Source organism: Periplaneta americana, chromosome 3 (assembly GCF_040183065.1).
Source record: "Periplaneta americana isolate PAMFEO1 chromosome 3, P.americana_PAMFEO1_priV1, whole genome shotgun sequence".
Taxonomy (NCBI): domain Eukaryota; kingdom Metazoa; phylum Arthropoda; class Insecta; order Blattodea; family Blattidae; genus Periplaneta; species Periplaneta americana.
The window spans coordinates 60311827-60332898 of NC_091119.1; the positions used below are offsets into that span (position 1 = coordinate 60311827).

Consider the following 21072-nt stretch of genomic DNA (forward strand, 5'->3'; position numbering starts at 1 on the left):
TTTACTGGTAGAAGGTACAATAAAAATTGAAGTTAGAATAAAATGATGTTCCTGTGGTTTGCTATTTTGCCATTAAATGGTAATTACTTTAATTCAAATGGGTGGTCGTTTTTGAACCAACCACTTTAATCTTCTCCCTATTTCTTTACATTATTGTCGTCATCTATGAGATCTATAGAGAACCTTATGGATAAGTGCAAGTCACGTGGTGCAGACTCGGAGAACACACACTCTCGTCGCTATTCAGTTCGCAGTTAATGTCCGTAGTGCATGGATTTGATGGAAAGTCAAAAGGGGAGGCATTTAATCGTGAAGGATAGTTACAAGTTTTGCCATCACAAAGATCATCAGAATGGACTTTCAAGATTGGTTTATAGAGTAGCAGGAAATCATGTAAGTCTTATGCAAATCTAGTCTTTCAGGTAAAGCTCCCTGTAAAGCAGATTTGAATAATTTCAAGGGAAAAATTGTTCCGGGGCCGGGTATCGATCCCGGGACCTCTGGTTGAACGTACCAGCGCTCTGCCAACTGAGCTACCCGGGAACTCCACCCGACACTGTCTCAACTTTTCCCTTTTGAACGTACCAGAGGTCCCGGGATCGATACCCGGCCCCGGAACAATTTTTCTCTTGAAATTATTCAAATCTGCTTTACAGGGAGCTTTACCTGAAAGACTAGATTTGCACAATATATACGTCACTGTGTACGTTAACCCTCTACTCAGAAAGCCACATTTCTAAGTCACACAGAGATTGTGTGCACTCGATGTGGATCTCTGGCGTTTCGTCAGCCCACGCGAGTTGTGTGGATATAAAGGGAAAAGTTGAGACGGTGTCGGGTGGAGTTCCCGGGTAGCTCAGTTGGCAGAGCGCTGGTACGTTCAACCAGAGGTCCCGGGATCGATACCCGGCCCCGGAACAATTTTTCCCTTGAAATTATTCATGTAAGTCTTACTTAAAATTAAATAATTTAAATCAGTGTAAAGTAACTTGAAACATAATCATGAGAAGGAAAATGAAATGTTAGTAAATATACAAAAACTTAGTAACACACTTCAGAGGAAAACATACGAAACGTTACTTGAAAATCCTAGAAATTCAGTCTAAAGTGAAATACACAAATGTGATTAGGACCATTCCATGAAATGAAGGACAAAGGCATTGAATATTAAAATCATCATCTTATCTGAAACTATCATATTTCCTTGAAGTAGGTACTTTAAGTAAATCTTGTTGTTTGATGTCTTTCTGGATTTATACAAATTCCTTTTGTATTCAATGTTATAATGTGGAAAATGAAGGTTTTTCTAAATTTTTGTGAACAGTAAGTTGCAATCTTGAACGCTTTTTGAATAAAATAAATTACTAGGTTGCTACTGGTGCTATTACTACATAATAGTAATAATAATAATAATAATAATAATAATAATAATAATAATGATAATGATTTCGTTAGTATTATTATTGTTATTATTTGAACATAATAAAGAACAACTTTTTAAGCGCGTTGTAGTTACAAGATAAATGAAGAGTATAGGGGAAAAAACCTGATAACGTTTCACTGTTTTTACAGAACAGCAAGCTAAAAGTTTCAAGATCCATTATATTATACTGTGAGATCGAAAAGTTCGACCGCAACGCTAGAACAAACCCCTGTAAAAAGTTGGCACTCCCCCATTCATTCCAGTTTGACCTCCTCACAGCTCCAGTGCATATGCTTAACGCCCAGTGCTACCACATGAATTCTCTACCAAATACACTTTAATTCTCTGCTTAGAGGATTCTCGGCTACACAAGCACTGAGGAGAGACTTCTCGATCGCACTGTATTATCTCTAGGTTATCATTCTTCAAATTTCTTTGGACTAATGAGGTTGTTATTCTGTACAGTTAAACAACACAAATCTACACTTCCTGAGCTATTACATGACATCTAAAACAGAAAATCGATAATTTTGGACTTATCAAGTTTTTCTCCCTGTGCTCTTCAAATTATATTATTTTCAAGATCAGTCTTTCTTTCATTTACGTATATTCACATAAAAGAAATTAATAATTAATTCAATTCTTATATTTTATTTTGTCGCTCCCTTGTATGATCAGGGAATGAGCTGAATGTAATTTCGTTCACTGGAACTATTTCAACTAGTAGAATTAAGTAATGGTTAATTTTCAGTAAAGCTACCATTTGATGCCAGTAGATGGGCTGTTGGAAAGGTGGTCGACATTCAAAGGAAAGACAATGGGTACGTGTATGAAATAAAAAAATATGTATATGTATTGCAATTAATGACTGTGAATGGTGATGTAACAATTAGTATACAGCCATGCGCGCAACAACGTCTTCAAAGACTCTTCCCTTGGCGTCTTTGCCCAAAATGAAGTCGATGTGGTTGAAGGAAATCGGCGAACCCATACTCATAGCCGCCACGTTGAATAACTGTTCAGCTAAATGCCGCACACCCTGTAATATAAACAATTACATTGATTTTTTAGAATATTCACAGGATTGCTGCTTTCTATGAAACAACAGTTCTGATTTTTAGAACATGTGAATGTTAAACTACTTTTATTCACTGCCATAACTAAAAGCCTGGGTCTAAACAGTATTACCTGTGAAAAGTAAGCCTTTTCTAAACAAAATATTGAATGAAGTTACTTTTTGACACACATACATGGAAACTGCTGTTTTCATAACACATAATTGGTTAGAAAGTTCTTCTTTGCTGTACACGTACGGCAAAAATATTGTTACGATTCACTTTTCCGTACTAATACCGCAAAGTTATCATAGTAATATAGGCAGCTATAACGAAACCTTATGAAAACTATCACATTCCAATATCAACACGTCGCCAACTATGAATATAGAAATTGTAATCAATGGCTTCTAGTCTAAAAAAAAAGCTAACATAATAATTATATTTTTTTTGTACTCCAGCATTATAATCTTTATCCATGATCATAGAAAACATGAGTTTACTAAATACTTTCACGTTTCTAAAGTAGACTTTTATTCAACATTACTTTATTTCACTTGTGAAATAAACTTTACTTTATCTCACAGTTCATTAGAGTTCATTAGTATTTTCCTAGTACCCGGAACCGCACACATACCTCATTTCCATTCAACTATTACTCAAGAAGTTAATATATTAGTTACTAGATATCACTATACCTCTACTTCTTTATTACCATTTCTTATATTATCTCCGTACACGCAGTCTCCTTCTTTCTCTCATCGTAATTTGTGCATTGCATCCATATGTAAAGGTACGGTCACACGTCGCTACTTTTGCTGCGCAACTTTTGTACTGCAACTGCAAAAGTAGCGCGCTGCACTCTACTTTTCGTGCTGCGCAACCCGAGTGCTGCAAAACTTGCAACTGGAGGTTGCGAGTCTGTTCACACACAAGGCGCTACTTTTGCAGCCGCAGTCATGCTGCAGGTTTCCAACTCCGTGTTGACTTCTCAATATACATTTTGTGCTATGTTCGCATTATTATGAAACTCATGTGATAGCTTACTTATCTATTATTTGCTTTTCTGTCTCAACTAGTATTCAGAAATTTGCATTATTTTTACTATAACGCTATTAAAACGTCTATATCATACCTGCACAAACAACGCTCAACGAGTGCGCGCGCTCCTTCGGAGCGGGAGAGCCGTGTTTACCGCTCGCCGAAACGGAGAGGAAGATACGTCAGAATGACATAGACTTGCTACAGGCAGAGGAGAGGGAAACGACCACTCAGTTATCTAGTGGAGTGCAGTGTGTAGGCCTATTCTCAGTAACTGTTTCACGTTGCTTACCTACTGCTACAGTACAGTATGAAGGAATCTAAAAGGCGGAACATAACATGTAACGATTTACAGTTCGAACTTATTGATCTTCAATGTGACCTAAGGGCTAAAGATAATTTGAATAATACTACTAGCCTGGTTGAGTTTTACAAGACTAAACATTAGCAATAATATACACGACTACACAGGCTGGCTGTGAAAATGATTGCTATGTTTGGCTCAACATTTATATTTGTGAGCAACTGTTTTCTATAATCAACTTTAATAAAGGCAGACATCGAACATCTGTAACTGATGTTTCATTACGATCAGTAGGCTACTGTTCCTTTCAGCTGCCAACAGCATAAAACCCCGTCTTGATGTACTGATAAATAAAAATATAACAAAATGATATTGTACATTTAAGTAGGTATAGGATTTCTATTATTTCTGTAAAATAAATATTTCTTTATTAATTAATAATAGTCCAAGATAGTTTCGCAAACACTGAACGGGAATTCATTTCATAAACATTCGCAATAGTACTTCCTTTAGTGTACATTTTGTACGAGATCACCCCTTTTTCCAGTCCACCCTTATACAGAGCACAGCTAATATCTGCATTCCCCTCATGAGCTGTGAGCTGGCTCGGAGAGCGCAAACTTTGTGCAGGCCTGGTCTATATACTTAAATAATAAAAAACAGCATATTAGCCACCGGCGTGGCTCAGTCGGTTAAGGCGCTTGCCTGCCGGTCTGAACTTGCGTTCGGGCGCGGGTTCGATCCCCGCTTGGCTGATTACCTGATTGGGTTTTTTCCGAGGTTTTCCCCAACCGTAATGCGAATGCAAGGTAATCTATGGCGAATCCTCGGCCTCATCTCGCCAAATACCATCTCGCTATCACCAATCTCATCAACGCTAAATAACCTAGTAGTTGATACAGAGTCGTTAAATAACCAACTGAAATTAAAAAAAAAACAGTATATTCATGTAATCAATGTTGGCAACCCTCCTGTTTGAAAATACGCTACGGAAAATTTAAAAAAAAAAAAAAAAAATTATATCGTCAGCAAATATACTCAGACTGTGTTATACATTTAGTGACTGTTACAAATAATTTATTTTCATCATATCTAACATTAAAATACATCCAAACAATAAAAGTATCATTGGCACATTCGGGTGGCAACACTGGTCATAACCGCTGCAAAAGTTTAAACAAAACCGATATCGAAAATGCTGCGGCTGCAACCCTGAGAACCCTGTTCACACGTCGCTACTTTTAAGCTGCGCGCAGCCTGAAAAAGTAGCGAGCAGCAGGTTCGGCAGCCGCTGCTTTTCGGGTTGCACCGTTGTTCACACGTCGCAGTACGAGAGTTGCGCAGTTTTTTTTTATACTGCAGCGCTGCAACGTATGATCGTACCTTAATATGTATTTTTTTTTTAATTTTGTGATAATTTACCTTTTGGGAAGCGAGGTGACTTGAACCGGCAAAGTTAGGGCAGAAGAAGATATCAGATGATAGACGACATTAAGATAAATGGATCATAGGCGGAGACTAAGAAGAAGGCAGAAAAGAGGAAAGATTGGAGAATGCTGGGTTTGCAGTGAAATACCTGCGATTGGGTAGAACAGTATTTATGTGTGTATGTATGTATGTGCTGAAGTTATTGTAGAACTAAATGTTTATTTCATATCTTAAAAGTAAACACACATAGAATTAAGAGAAATGTATACTGTATATTTTCTGGTAACAATGTCGTAGGCTTATTATCGTCACTGTAGCACTATCTAATCTTATTTAAGTTGAAGTCAACTAATCTTAAAACAATTCATAATTTCAATAATGGACCTTCAATGATTTGATGTTATCTTATTTAGAATTCAATATTTATTCATTTTATTCTCTTAATAATATAGCTGCTGAAAATTTTAATATAACACATTATCATTGACTATTACACTCTTACTACGTCATACTACTTTTGATCAATAAAACGGTACGAAAGGACGTATTTCAACCAATCATGGCTGCTTATCGCACAATTTTATCGCGTCCCTAACATTTGTTTACTTTGATCGCGCCCCTAGCATTTGTTTAATTTTATCGCGTCCCTAGCATTTGTTTCTTTGTTTGCCAGCATTTGAAACTGCGCTGGTCTGGACGTCAAAAAAAAAAATATATATATATAATTACAAACCACTCCAGTCGATGCACAAAATATGACTCGCATTGGCATTCAAGAACAAGAATTAATAAAAATCACTGATCATACCTATGCATCTTCTGAAATCCGATTTACAAATAAATGAAGAGCACCATTCGGAAATCCTGAATAAATTGAATACACCATGTAGGCCTAAATCAACGAGTTCCACTTCTATTATGCACACGTCCAATATAACATCAATTGAACCACCAACCACATTCAAATTTGAAAATTGTACATTCAATAATTATTCCTTTTAAAATTATTCATTCGGAAATTCTGAATAAGTTGAATACACCATGTAGGCCTAAATCAACGAGTTCCACTTCTATTACGCACACGTCCAATATAACATCAATTGAACCACCAACCACATTCAAATTTGAAAATTGTACATTCAATAATTATTCCTTTTAAAATTATTCATTCGGAAATTCTGAATAAGTTGAATACACCATGTAGGCCTAAATCAACGAGTTCCACTTCTATTACGCACACGTCCAATATAACATCAATTGAACCACCAACCACATTCAAATTTGAAAATTGTACATTCAATAATTATTCCTTTTAAAATTATTCATTCGGAAATCCTGAATAAATTGAATGCACCATGTAGGCCTAAATCAACGAGTTCCACTTCTATTATGCACACGCCCAATATAACATCAATTGAACCACCAACCACATTCAAATTTGAAAATTGTACATTCAGTAATTATTCCTTTTAAAATTATTCATTCGGAAATCCTGAATAAATTGAATACACCATGTAGGCCTAAATCAACGAGTTCCACTTCTATTATGCACACGTCCAATATAACATCAATTGAACCACCAACCACATTCAAATTTGAAAATTGTACATTCAATAATTATTCCTTTTAAAATTATTCATTCGGAAATTCTGAATAAGTTGAATACACCATGTAGGCCTAAATCAACGAGTTCCACTTCTATTACGCACACATCCAATATAACATCAATTGAACCACCAACCACATTCAAATTTGAAAATTGTACATTCAATAATTATTCTTTCTAAAATTATTCATGTTCATTTTTTATGTCATCGTCGTTAATTAAAACTTTTCTAACACTTGTGTATATTAGTTAGGTTATGTTATAGCTTCTGCTATATGATATTATGGATAGTCACGTATCAGAGATTGTTTAATATTAAGATTTATTGAAAATCATCTGCCAAGTGACGTTGATTACTGGGATTCGGATAATTGAAGTGGAATGTTGCATTTTAATAAAAATGAAACTGAATCAACAAAGCCTTCTTGACTAGTAACATTGCCATCGTGTATAATAGATCGAGAACTTCTCGATGAGAAGGCATTGCTCACTACTGCCATCTAGCCTGCATCTAGCGTAATATTTGTAATGTTGAGATGGTACAATAATAGTCTACATTTGAAGACAGTTGTATTTTCGTAAGTCAATTAATATTTTATTGTATTGGAGTACTTCGTTACTTCTAATCTTTATATACCTTTCTTCTAATCGTGTAATAGTCAATTAAATCCCACTCGAGTTTTGATTTTCTCTAGATAAATCAAAACGTCTAGTGAGATTGCTGTTGATAAAATGATACACTATTTTTTCAGGTTGATAATACATTGCATCACTAACGTTTACTGCTCCGAAGCCCGTTTAACCTATGCGACCATTTATTATCAAAGAAATCTGTATTACGGTACGTTGATAGTTTAGCAACACCATCTCCTGTTTTGTAAGTCTCAATTTTCTTAAAGCTAACTTCTTCTCCGCACACTTCTTGAAGTTATCATGTACTTGCATTAAGATTTTTTTGTTGATCGTTGCATACAACCGGTTCTATCCTTGAATTCCTCACATGGTGCAGCTATTTCATGTTCCTTTTTTGTTTCGAAGTGGATGCATAAAATTTTCTTCACCAAACAACTTATTTTCGGCCTCTCAGAAATAGCGCTTTCTTTTGTTTCCGACATTTTGTTAACAAGACACGCTTTGTTCATATTGCGAACTACAAGAATGTTCAATTAAGTTAAATTGATGAACGGTTAACTTTTCTTTATAATACCGGCCCAGTTATCCACGTGTTCGAGTGGTTAGCGAGTTTGAGAAGGGCAGGAAATGCTTGGAGACCCAACCTTGTCCTTGTTCAGTCAGTTCTTGCACAATAAAATAAAAGTTGAGGTATGTTACGCCAGTGTAACGAAGGACAACCCTCAACGCGCCACTAATTATTGTCCATTGACCTCTTTGTGTGAACAGTTTCTACGCTTTGTTGTCTTCCTAGGTGGGCTAGCGGTTGCCATGTTAGCCTCCGTATCCGAAGTTCGCGGGTTCGAACATGACCAAAGACGACAACGAAATTTAAAGGAGATAAAATCCTTAGCGTGGTTTCTTGCGGGAGGGAAGTGCAGGACGTATCGGGATAAACTAAAAAAAGTTGAATATCTCATGAAAAGAATCTGAGATAAGATGCAACAAATCAATTCTGTGAGTGTAAGAAAGAAAACGCTCAGTTTTCGAAATAGATTGGTACATTATTTCTCTGTGAACGGCAGCCTACTTATTTCAAGAACCTTTTGTAAAGATTGTAATGTGATTTTATTTTTTTTATGTAACTATTACACTTTTATTACGTCACACTACTTTTGACCAATAAACCGGTACGAAAGGACGTCTTTCAACCAGTCATGGCTGCTTATCGCACAATTTTATCGCGTCCCTTGCATTTGTTTAATATTATCGTATCCCTAGCATTTGTTTATTTTTATCACTACCCTAGCATTTGTTTCTTTGTTTGCCAACATTTCAAACTGCACTGGTCGGGACGTCAAAAAACAGAAAATTACAAACCACTCCAGTCGATGCACAGCACTTTCAAATATGACTCGCATTGGCATTCAAGAACAAGAATTAATAAAGATGACTGGTCATAGCTATGCATCTTCCCTGAAACAAATATTTACAAATAAATGAAGAGCACCATTCGGAAATCCTGAATATGTTGAGGGATACACCATGTACATCAACGAGTTCACTTCTTTTACGCACACATCCAATATAACATCAATTGAACCACCAACCACTAAAACATTCAAATTTGAAAATTGTACTTTCTATAATGGTTTCTTTTAAAATTATTCATGTTTATTTTTTTATTTCATCGTCGTTAATTAAAACGTTTCTTGTTTATTTCATCATCCTTAATTAAACATTTTCTAACACTTGTTTACATTATTTAGGTTATGTTTGTTATAGCCTCTGCTATATGATATTATGGATAGTCACGTATCTGAGATTGTTTAATACTAAGATTTATTGAAATTCATCTGTCAAGTGACGTTGATTACTGGGATCCGGATGATTGAAGTGGAATGCAAATGTTTTAATAAAAATAAAACTGAATCAACTAAGCCTTCTTGACTAGTAACGGTCCACAGAGTTCAATGAAGATTCCATAGTTGGCACAACTGATAACAAGAAAACAGCTAATCATAATACACTACTGCCATCTAGCGTAATGTTCAGGTGGTACAATAATACATTTGAAGACAGTTGTATTTTCTTAAGTCAATTAATATTTTATTGTATTGGAGTACTTTGTTACTTCTAATCTTTATATACTTTCTTCTAATCTTGTAATAGTCAATTAAATCCCACTCGAGTTTTGATTTTCTCTAGATAAATCAAAACCTCTAGTGAGATTACTGTTGATAGTAATAATAATTCGTGGCGTTACAGTCCTTGAAGGGCCTAGACCGACCCGCCAGCTACTGGCCTCACATTCACATGTTGAAGCAGAGGTGGACGACAATCCAACCAGAATGGAGGTATCGTGTGGTTAGCACGATAATCCCCCCAGCCGTTGTAGCTGGCTTTCGCAACCGAATTTGGCTCCCCACGTGCATCACGATGCTGGGTGGGCACCGGTCCCATACACTGGCCGAAATTTCATGAGAAAATTTCTTCCCCCATGCGGACTCGAACCAGTGCGCATTCCATTACGCGAGTCCTAGGCAGGATGCCTTAGATCACGACACCACGGCGCGGGACACAATGTGATAGTAATTGTAATATAAACTCTTTTAAAATGTGGATCTAATAAACCCAATACTCTTTCCGTTTAAAATTGATACAATTTGGTAAAAGGATTTTTTTTCGTACTTATAATTTAACACTGATTCCAAAAGTTAAAAAAAAAAAAAAAAAAAATATGTGAGGTGTCATTTAAAAATGTATGTTCTTGTCACAGCCTCTATAATGCGAACATATTTTTAAATACTGAGATAAGGGATATGCTGCTGTAGCTAAATGACAGCTGTGAGCAATATAGAATGAAGATAAATGTAAATAAGACGAAGACCATGGTTATCGGAAGAAAAATAAAAAAGGTAAACGGCCGAATTCTAAATGAGGCAGTAGAGGAAGTGGACAACTTCATATACTCAGAGTGTGATATAAGCCGTAACATGAGCAGATGCTAGGAAAGTCAAAAGGAGAACAGCAATGGCAAAGAGAAGCTTTTAATAGAAAAAGGAGCATCTTCTGCGGACCTCTGGAAAAAGAACTAAAGAAGAAACTAGTGAAGTTCTTTCTGTCGATTGTCGCATTGTATGGGGTAGAAACATGGACATTGTGACGAAGTGAAGGGAAGCTACTATCATGCCAACTGAGAAATTTGTCATACTAAGGCACGAGTTTTTGAACATCTTCATGAAAGGTATTTGCTGCCAAAGACTACGACCAGTATTCCTCATCGTTGCTCTGAAGTCTTTCCTAGTCGAAGAAAAGCTGCGACCTTGCTAGTTAGTAGTTACAGCAGAACCTGTTCGAGGTGCAAGAAGAAGGTAGGCCTACCAGTAGTCATTTCTACAATTCATATAGTTTATGTACGTTGAGTTGTCGAACAAGTTCCAGTAGAAATGCTTAGACCAGTGCAGTGGTCGTTAGCACTCGCTGAAATGTGCAAAGGGTAAGCGATGCCGTCCCGTGTGCACCGACGTGCAATAGGAAGAGAAAGAGAGCATACCCGCTAGTAGCTACGAGTGCACCATGGTGCACTGCGTTTTCCGCGTTTAAGAGACGCTAGCCCCAGGGTGCTCTGCGCTGACGACCCCTGTCTTAGTCCAAGATTGAGCTATGTTGCGAGGACAAGAGCTCACTGGGCGTGGGACAGTGCCAGACCAGAAGTTAACAGATCACGTGTTTTGTTTCTGAATGCCCGCGAATCACATCACGGCTAGTGGAATTCTCGATCTTATTGTTCATTTTAACCAGTAACAGAAAACGACAATCATATGAGCTCACAAAATAACACATGTCTCTCTCTATGACTGCACATGCGCGAACTTGTTGGGATCAATTTTATTAACCGTCGGTTATTTCCAACTGTTATTCCCAAATGTCCTTTGTATAGGCAAAATAATTCACAGCTTTTAATCAGGACATGAGGTTCTTATTCCTTACGTTCATTTTAAGTTAAAGACTTTGTGTGAATATGTGTATGATTTCGAATATCTACACATATATTTCAGACAACTGAGAAGAGCACCACTTTAAAAAAAGGCTTCTTAAGGTCAATCATGTTTAGTTACCGAAGGAAAGAATGAATAGGTATCTTTTTATTCTTACATACTAGAAAATAATAATTATACCACACTGTGACGTATAAATTCTAGCGACGCGATGATTGCAATTACGTAGACCTTCAGTTTTCTCCGCTTAACTGAAATTGCTGGAGTGGACATATTCTGGGACTAGTTACTTGGCAAGCGCGACTCACACTTGTAGCTACGTCTAATAGAAAAAAATATATATATATATATATATATATATATATATATATATTGTAAATCTACCTCAGTTCTAAAACTGCAGTTAGCGCCGAAGTCGAGATATCTTATAGATAAAAGTTATTTTATTCTGAAAATAGCCTACGATTATGTAATAGAATAAACTTGTTCAAAGTTAAACACATACGAATGTATAGCTTCAGAAAAATTTCAAAATTACGTGTTACAAACTGGCACATACCACTTAATGAATATTATACACCGTCCTGTTTGTTCGTGGGTTTTATATTTATTTTCTGCCCTACTTTATACTATTACTACGATTTTTTAAAGACTGAAATTCTTATAAAACGATACTTATTAAAAATTAGTTCTCATAAACTAAAGTTTTACCTGAGGAATAACTTCTTTTAGGTGAGTCAAAAGTCTAAATGACTGTGCGTATGCATACAAGTAAACATGTAGCCTATACATGCATCCATCAATATACAATATATAGTAGGCAACATACATACATACATACATACATACTGTGACAGCCGCGTCGAGAGTCGAGCACGCGTCCCGCAGAAGGGTTGGGCGCGCGTGGAAGGAACGAGGCGCGCGGGGAGAGATGAAGGCCAGCGTCGGTGAGCACTGGACGCGGCGCGCGGGGTGAGAGGGAAGCTGCGAAACGCTGGCCGAAGGTGCGGTGTGGCGCGAAGCAAAAGGCGGAAGCTGGAAGTTTCGAAAAGCTACGCGAGCCGATTGTTGTAACGAAACATCCAGAATCGAAGGCTCGCGAAGTGTTACTTAGCAATAAATAGAAGACACGGAGAAGAGCCAAGTTCAGCTCAATTCAGTTTAGAACAGCGAGTCAGTCTTGTGAAGCAGCAGTGAACGAGCACGAAGTCAGCCTTCGAGACCGGAGTTCGACGCGAGGAGGACCGAAACTGTGGCAGCGACCAGGCGAGTGCGGCGTACCCAGAAGTCTTGGGTTTGACTTGAGTGGGTCTGCAACTGTTGGAGCGTCCAGGCGAGTGCGGCGTATCCGGAGTCTCTGTTTCGACGTGCAGTGGACCGCAGTTGGGGAACCTGAGTTCGAAATTCAGTGGACTGTCTCTGGAAGTCTTGGGTTCGATATAGTGTGAATTTGAGTGAATGAGCTAGAAGAACTAGCCAAGGCAAACGAACTGTGAACTGACAGTTTTGTTTTGTAAATAGTGCTTTGTGAACATTAGTTGAGATTATGTGTACATTGTTGTTCTCAATAATCCAAGTGAATTGCCATTGTCGTCTGTGGAGTGCAATAACGAATACTGTGTTGTTGTGTGGAGTGAAGTACCTATTGTTGACGGGAGTGTTTAAATTCAGAAATAGAAAGCCATTATTGTTCTGACAATAAAAGTAACATTATTGTTTTGAATTTAAAAGTCACAATGCATACATACTATGCGCTTACATGCAGTAGAACAAGTGGACAGCTTCAAATTCTTGAGGTGTACTATAAGCAGTAACATGAGCTGCTGCCAAGAAGTCAAAAGGAGGATAGCAATGGCAAAGGAAGCTTTTAATAGAAAAAGGAGCATCTTCTGCGGACCTCTGGCAAAAGAACTAAGGAAGAGACTAGTGAAGTGCTTTGTATGGAGTGTGGCATTGTATGGGGCAGAAACATGGACATTACGACGAAGTGAAGAGAAACGATTAGAAGCATTTTAAATGTGGATATGGAGAAGAATGGAACGTATGAAGTGGACAGACAGAATAAGAAATGAAGTTGTGCTGAAAAGAGTGGGTGAAGAAAGAATGATGCTGAAAATGATCAGGAAGAGGACAAGGAATTGGTTGGATCACTGGCTGAGAAGAAACTGACTACTGAAGGATGCACTGAAAGGAATGGTGAAACGGAGAAGAGTTCGGGATAGAAGAAGATATCAGATGATAGACGACCATATGAGGAAATAAAGAGGAAGGCAGAAAACGGGAAAGACTGGAGAAAGTTGGGTTTGCAATGAAAGACCTGCCCTTGGGCAGAACACTAAATGAATATACATACATACATACATACATACATACATACATACAGTGAAACCTCTGTATGTTAGATATTTCATTATATTAGACATATTTTCTTGGAACCGGACAAATTTCTATGCCTCTTAAATGTTCAATATATCCTCTATGTTGAACACCCCTTGCCCCTGGAAGCTAGAGAACAATTCTTTTGTTCCATTATATATTTCTGCTACCTGTTTGGAGTTGTTTCATTGAACCCTTGTGTTTTACGAGGACCATCAACAAAGTGAAATGTCAGGAGATCTTTTTTTGTATAGTACAGCAACTGTAAACCTCTTTCTACTTTTGTGGAATTACCCACTTTATCCTTTTTGTAAGTGTACTGTGGCTACATTTGAGTATGGAGTTACCGGGCATTATTTTTCATATCAGTAAAATAATTTTATGAATCGAAGTTATTTCAGTGGGCCTGCAGTGTAGAATTCAGTCTCTGTTGAGATGTTTACCTGTGAGAGTCACTATGTGCAGTTTGTATAGTGCCTCAATATGAGTAAGCATAAGTTGGTGAAATTAACCACCGAAAGGAAGAGAGAAGTTATTGATCATTTGCGTTATGGTGTTAGTTGTAGGAAAATTGCAGAAGAGTTTGGAATTTCTAAATCAACAATTAGCAACAATAGGACCTCAATATTAAATGTATGGGAAAAAATTTCAGCAGGGATGAAAAAAAGGTCGCAAAACTGCTAATGGCGAACTGTATAAATGACAAAATCTTTGAATACTAGAGGTCTTTAACATTATGTACAGTAATTCCCTTTCCATTGCACGCTAAAATAACTTGTACGTCCTTCTACCTTGGACAATTTTTTATTGAACCGTACGTGTCGAGCTTAGAGGGGTTTCACTTAGAGCTGTGCATACAGCGACATTCAGCCTGCCTGACCTGCTTGGACTGATGAACAGGCAAGAGTGTATTTAACTCAACAGTAGAAGCAAGTTTATGAGTTGTGTTGTGTGTAAATCGAGTTCCACGTGAGCTTGCTCCTAGGATGGCAGGCTCTTATCGTGCCTCTTCTGTTTTGTTTTACGTGTAGTTAGCTTTCACAGTCAGTACTGGATTCAATAAATATAAAAGTTGTGTCTATGATAACTATTAACCTTTTATTTTATTGTTAATTCCCACGTTTATTTGTCGTAAAACTTCAATTTTTTAAATAGGTCTAAATAAATGCTGTTTTTAAGGAGAAAAAAAATAGGTCCTGTCCTAACTTTAAGAATCCTTTTCCCTTCCACAGTAGAAAATGGTCTCAAGTCTTTCGCGCACATTTCCACACACCCTTCCACTAAAAACTCTTTATCAGTTTTCAAAATAATTTAGCTATCTTGAACATTTCTTTCCACTTCACATAATATATGACGCAACATGCCTGAGGTACCTGTTTTCACTTTTAAAATCTTTCCACACGTATTACATTTCGCAGCACCCTCTGGTTTTAGTGTTTCTTTTTCATTTACACAAGATAATTTTTTCCAGGCTTCAGATCCATTCCTATTTCCATTAACCAAAACATAGTCTCCTCTCCTCATCTTAACTTGTCTTGCACTTGTTGAGAATCCATAGCGTACAGTTAAACTACACACGGGCTTCGTAACAACCCATTGGGCTCGCTTGGGTCATATTATGCTTGTATGAGAAGTAGCGGGTACTGCCAGGCAAGCTTGCTCTCGGCCTGTTTACTTGGTCAAGAGCGGAAATGTCAGACGTATTCTGAATGACACAGGGCAGGCAGGCTTGAAAGGGAAAACGCACAGCTCTAGTTTCATTGTATATACGTACATAAATACGTACTAGCAGCGGCAGTTGTTTAACAGTAAGGAGCTCTTCATTCTCTACTTCTAGTCGGAGGCGGTCAATTGAAAATTTCAACGAGAAATATAGGTAAATCTGTTTTTATAATCGTTTCTTCTTAGCTAAATATTTTTCTGTTCTCATAATAACTTTATCGTCTCACTTTTAAGTTGATTCTTTTTGATTTATAAAATCCCGAAGGCAATTGTCTACTGAATATTTTCTTAATGATTTAACAACAAAGCCAGCAATGCATACGATCACATTTTCAGAATATTCTGTCAGGGAATGATATAAGAAAGAGATGGCTGTAATGATTGCCTCCAGTTGAAAGTTCTAAAGAGTCATATCGCCTCTGATTCTCAAAGCACAGGATTATTATTACAATGGGTCAGGAGTTTGCAAAATACCGTACCATTGGATATATAGGCATCTTCTTAGGGGACATCCCCCTCTTTGTAATACTGAGCGTATTCTGAATCACAGCGCTGAGCAATCTGATAGCATCACGGTGTTCCGAATTTCAGCGATGATGTCACGACGCTCCACCGGTGTCGCAACGGTTCCATCAGCTTGCAGAGGTGCGGCAGTATCCATCAGTGAATCTGATTGGTTCTTGTATAAGGCGGGAATTAGCAGACGAATAACATCGTGCACTGTTGTGTCATGGCGGTGTGTTCTGCTGTATTGTTTGTAATGAGCACAACGTAAAAACAAAATGTTAATGACTTATGAGCGAACATGTCAACGGACCAGTTATTACTACTGGTTCAAGAAATAAATTGTTTAAGCTCTCTTTTCTTTGAACGAGATGACAGTACGGAAATTTCGCAAATTCTTGCTAGCGTAGCACAGACAACAACTTGTACAGCCGCCATGATAGCCATCGAACCTTCCAGCAGTTTTGTTCCTACTTCGCTGCAGCGTGACGTCATTGTTGTCCACCGGTTCGATGACATTCGGAATACGCTGACTGTATAACAAATTATTTACGTATTTTCTAACGTAGGCCTATATAAAATACCGTTAGTAAAAATAGCCCATGTATTCGGTCATTGGAAATAGAAATAAACTAATACGTAGATCTATTTATGAGCAATATCGTTTTAAAGCAATGCTTAGTTACAGTATTTAGATTTAATACGGTAGATATTTAGGTGCATGTAAATACTCGTGTTTTAGATCCTTTGCTTTGAGAATCTCAGCTTCGTTTGGATCCACATTTATTTGTGAATAGTTTTTTTTCCCCGAAAGTAACCAACATATAATCATGTAAAAGATCTCGTATGGCAGATGAAAGCCTTCGTGCGCAGTTAATATTGGCTGCTTATGAAACCACCCCTAATCTTGAGAGCTTGGTAACGTAAATGTTGTTTATTTAGGCCTACATAGTATGTCAAAATAATATACAAACACTTGATATTTCTTATTCTTTCGATATTATTTGTAAACATAAGCAGACGGTTGCCTCGATTCCCCACTGAACGCTCCCATCTGTTGAGGTACGAGTTTCTCCCCTTCTCTAGCCTTACAGCACTCTAGTGGGCAGCATCGGGAGCACGAATGACGATATACTTTTTGGAGAACTCTGGTGTAAACAATGAACAAGGAAAACCCACGCATTATGTCTTCCACCGGGCTAGTAAACAGGTAACCGGGAAAATCCAAAGCGCTGACCGACTAAAATCAATCTCACGGCTCGTCCTGTTTTTCTTGATTTTGAACAAGTGATTCATGGGGAAATCAATAATATTTGATTATAGTCTAAAATAAAGGCTTAGCGATTTCATTTTTGGGCAGAGCTTATACAGGAAAGTAGTACAATCTGTCTCACAAAGTAAAAACAGGATTCTGACGTTGGAAAATTTTTGAAACTTATTTTTGGCCTTCTATTCCTTCATCTACGACAGCGGTGACAAACTGGGTATCGTTATTACATCGTGTAATCAAAGACATTCATACTAGTAAGGGGAGTTTCCTGTACATTGCTCTCTGTCTCGCTCATGTACTGAAGGTAAGCAGTGTCGGTACCATGTCGCTCTACAAACCCTGTCTCTACGAGGAAGAACAGAAGGTTTCATACAGAATGGGAAGAGGAATTTATTCGCTGTTCTGTCGGAGAAAATGTAATATGTTGCTTTGCTCAACGGTTCAATTAGTAGTAGTATATAGAAACGACATTACAGGGCATTACGCCGAATACACAGGCATAACAGGTATTATTATTATTATTATTATTATTATTATTATTATTAATAATCAGTGTTACCATAATTCTTATATACGTGCCTTAATATTTAGGTCTACATCTTCCCATTTTAATTTCTTTTTTCAATATTGTGATAACCAGGGAACGGATTTATATGGACTAAAAATATATGAAATATGTAAATATATATGTAGTTATTTTTACCAAAATATGGAATTAAATATGGATTTTTACCAAAATATGGAATTAAATATGGACTTAAAATTATAAAAAAATGACTATGTACGTTAAATATTGGTACATTTTAATCAAACTAAACAAAAAATATAATGGACGTACCTTATCTTCCAATGTAGTTTCAACAAAACACAATTTTTATTGTCTGTTACCATAACAATAGGTTACAAACATTTCTTTCAAGTGCTGAAAAGTGAATCTTCTTCTATTGTCTCTGAGGATAGATTTATACTGACTAAAAGAGCGTTCGACGTCACAAGAAGTAACTGGTACATAATTCAATTTCACAATGTCTGCTGGGGATAAGTCCAAGTTAATCTTCACTGTTGATTCACCACTCATCACAGCAACAACCTTTTGTAGTTCTTCATATCCAGGGTTTTTTGAAAGTACAGTGTCCACCTTAGCTCTTACTGCATCTGCAACTTTACCTCTACCACGATTCAGTTGTTCCACAGTACTATTTATAATTTCAAAACTTTCAGATAGTGAAAGGTGCCTATTTTGGAGACTTTTGAGCGTTTTTATGATGCATGAAAATGTATGCTGAATGTGAGCTAAGTCATTCTTCACACTTATGTCACAGGTAACTGTTTTCGCAGTATCAATTGAGACTGCATCTTCAGAGTCCAATGCAAGGAGAACATTGTTAATAGAGTCTATATGTTCGGCATAATATTCAACTGCTTCTAGCCATGTACCCCATCTAGTTAAAATTGGCTTTGGTGGCAATGGAATTTCAGGGTACATTTCTTTCAACACGTTAACTCTACTGGGAGCTTTGAGAAATACTTTTTTCACTGATGAAATCAACAAATCTACTTTAGGGAAATTGTCTCTGACCACTTCTGCCACACGATGAAATGCATGCGCCACACAAGTAAAATGAGTCAATTTAGGATATACAACAGATAATGCTTGTCCAGCTTTGACCATATAAGGGGCAGCATCGCTAATAAAGAATAACACATTATCGTACATAATACCCTTTGGCCACAGGATACCCATAGCTTCGTTGAACAGTTTAACTATAGTTTTGTTATTGCACTTTTCTAGAACATCACAATGTAAAAGAATTCGTTCAGAATATTGTTCACTTAACAAACCGATAACTACATTACCAACAAGTCTACCTTCTTTGTCGGGAGTCTCATCAATGGAAACCCAAATTGAACTATCTTTAATTTCATCTCTTATCTTCTGTATTGTCTCATCGTAGATGGATGGAGCATACGTCTTCCTAAGTGTTGACTCATCCGGGATTGTATGTTAAGTATATTTTTCAAGGAATTCCCTGAAGACCTTATTCTTTAGTTTGTAGAGAGGAATATCAGCAGAGATGAGAGAACGGCACAGGTCGATGTTAAACTCAGATCTTACATTCGATGTTGTTGGTTGTGTTAAAAACAATTGTCTCTGCTTGGAATTTAGTTGTTTGTTGGCCTGATGTTTACTAGTTGTAATGTGTTGTTGCACCAGGAACTTTTGTGTAGATGATACTGCACACTGACACAAATTACAAAATAATATTTTATTGTCAGTTGATAAACCATCTTCTTTAAATTCTGAAATGTAACTTGTTAGTTTTGATTTTAAATTGACTGAATGACGTACTTTTGGCATATTTACCGTCTTTATAGTATGATTTACAAAACTGAACCTATGTGTACTCTGACTGGCATTTAACTGTTGAGCTGCACAACTGAAGTCTGTTAAAAATTTTAAATTAAATTAATACAGTTTTGTAACTTACTTTCCCATTGTTGATAGGACTGCTAATTTTCAAATAACTCTGATGTTAAAGGGATTACTGAACATGTGTTTAAATCTCTATTGTTGAAATGTATTTTTAAAAGTTAATGGAATTTTGTTTTGTTTTATTGTTAAACCTAATATAATATGGACTGTTTTATATGAAATGTGGAAAATATATGGAAATTAACGAAAATGTGTACTAAACTCTAAAATATGGAAAAATATGGAAAATAAAAGTAGGATTTTTCAACCCTACACATTGTGAAACATAAAGATAATGCAAAATATAAATTATATTAGCTTTATAAGTAAATATGTATTTACATATAAATCCTTTCCCTGGTGATAACTATTATCAGTTGTTTACTAGCTATTGATTTAATACTGATACTAAAAATAGTAATATTAATAACAGTAGGCCTGCTGATAGCTTAATCATTAGCAACAGTAGTAGTAGTAGTCGTAGTAGTAGTAGTAGTAGTAGTAGTAGTAGTAGTAATAGTAGTAGTAGTAATAGTAGTAGTAGTAATAGTAATAGTAATAATAATAATAATAATAATAATAATACTATAGGGAAAGTCATTGAATATTACATGCTAGTTTAGTAATGAAGTGAGCTATTAAACTCCAAGAACTAAAATAAGTCTTCAATCATCGTCATGAAGAGAAAGATGACATAAGTAAATGTAAGGAAGCCAGCTATCTGGTAGCGAACGAAATAGCTCGTTCTCTTAAACCTTCCAACGAAGGAATGTTTTATAAAAGCGTAATGATCAAGATGGCTGAAATAATTTGTCCAATGAAAGTTGTTAATTAATTAAAAAAAAATGCGAGAATTCAGAAAATTTCTGATTGTGTTCATTGAGGAATATTTTAAAAAAGCAAGAAAATTTGTATAGACTATATTTTTTATGGGCTCTTGATGATAGTAGTGACATTACTGATACAGCAAAGCGTGCTATTTTTATTCGCGTGGTTGATGAAAAAATCAATGTTAGTGCATGAACCACCACTGGTCGTAGTTTTCATGCCATGTACCTCTCCCCCGTCTCCTTACTTCTTAGACTGTCTCTCGCGTGTAATCACTGCCGTTCGAGTTTTGGTCACCGCTGATCTACGAAAACGTGTACATTTTTCAACTTGTTTGACATTCAGACCAATAAAAATAAACTTAATTAGTAACCTACTACTCTCCGCAATTCGCCCTATGACTAAGAGAATCGTGTTCGTACTTCGTCG

The 21072-nt window shown here is 36.7% G+C and overlaps 1 protein-coding gene across 1 annotated transcript in view; it reads right to left on the bottom strand.

Annotated features, from left to right (window-relative positions):
• Positions 1-945: 945 nt before the first annotated feature.
• LOC138696071 (lipase 3-like) overlaps positions 946-21072 on the bottom strand; it is a 77030-nt gene continuing 56903 nt past the window's right edge. Inside the window, exon 8 of the mRNA XM_069820596.1 lies at positions 946-2462. Within this exon, the coding sequence (XP_069676697.1) occupies positions 2313-2462 (150 nt within the window). The 3' untranslated portion in view covers positions 946-2312. The remainder of the gene's footprint in view (positions 2463-21072) is intronic.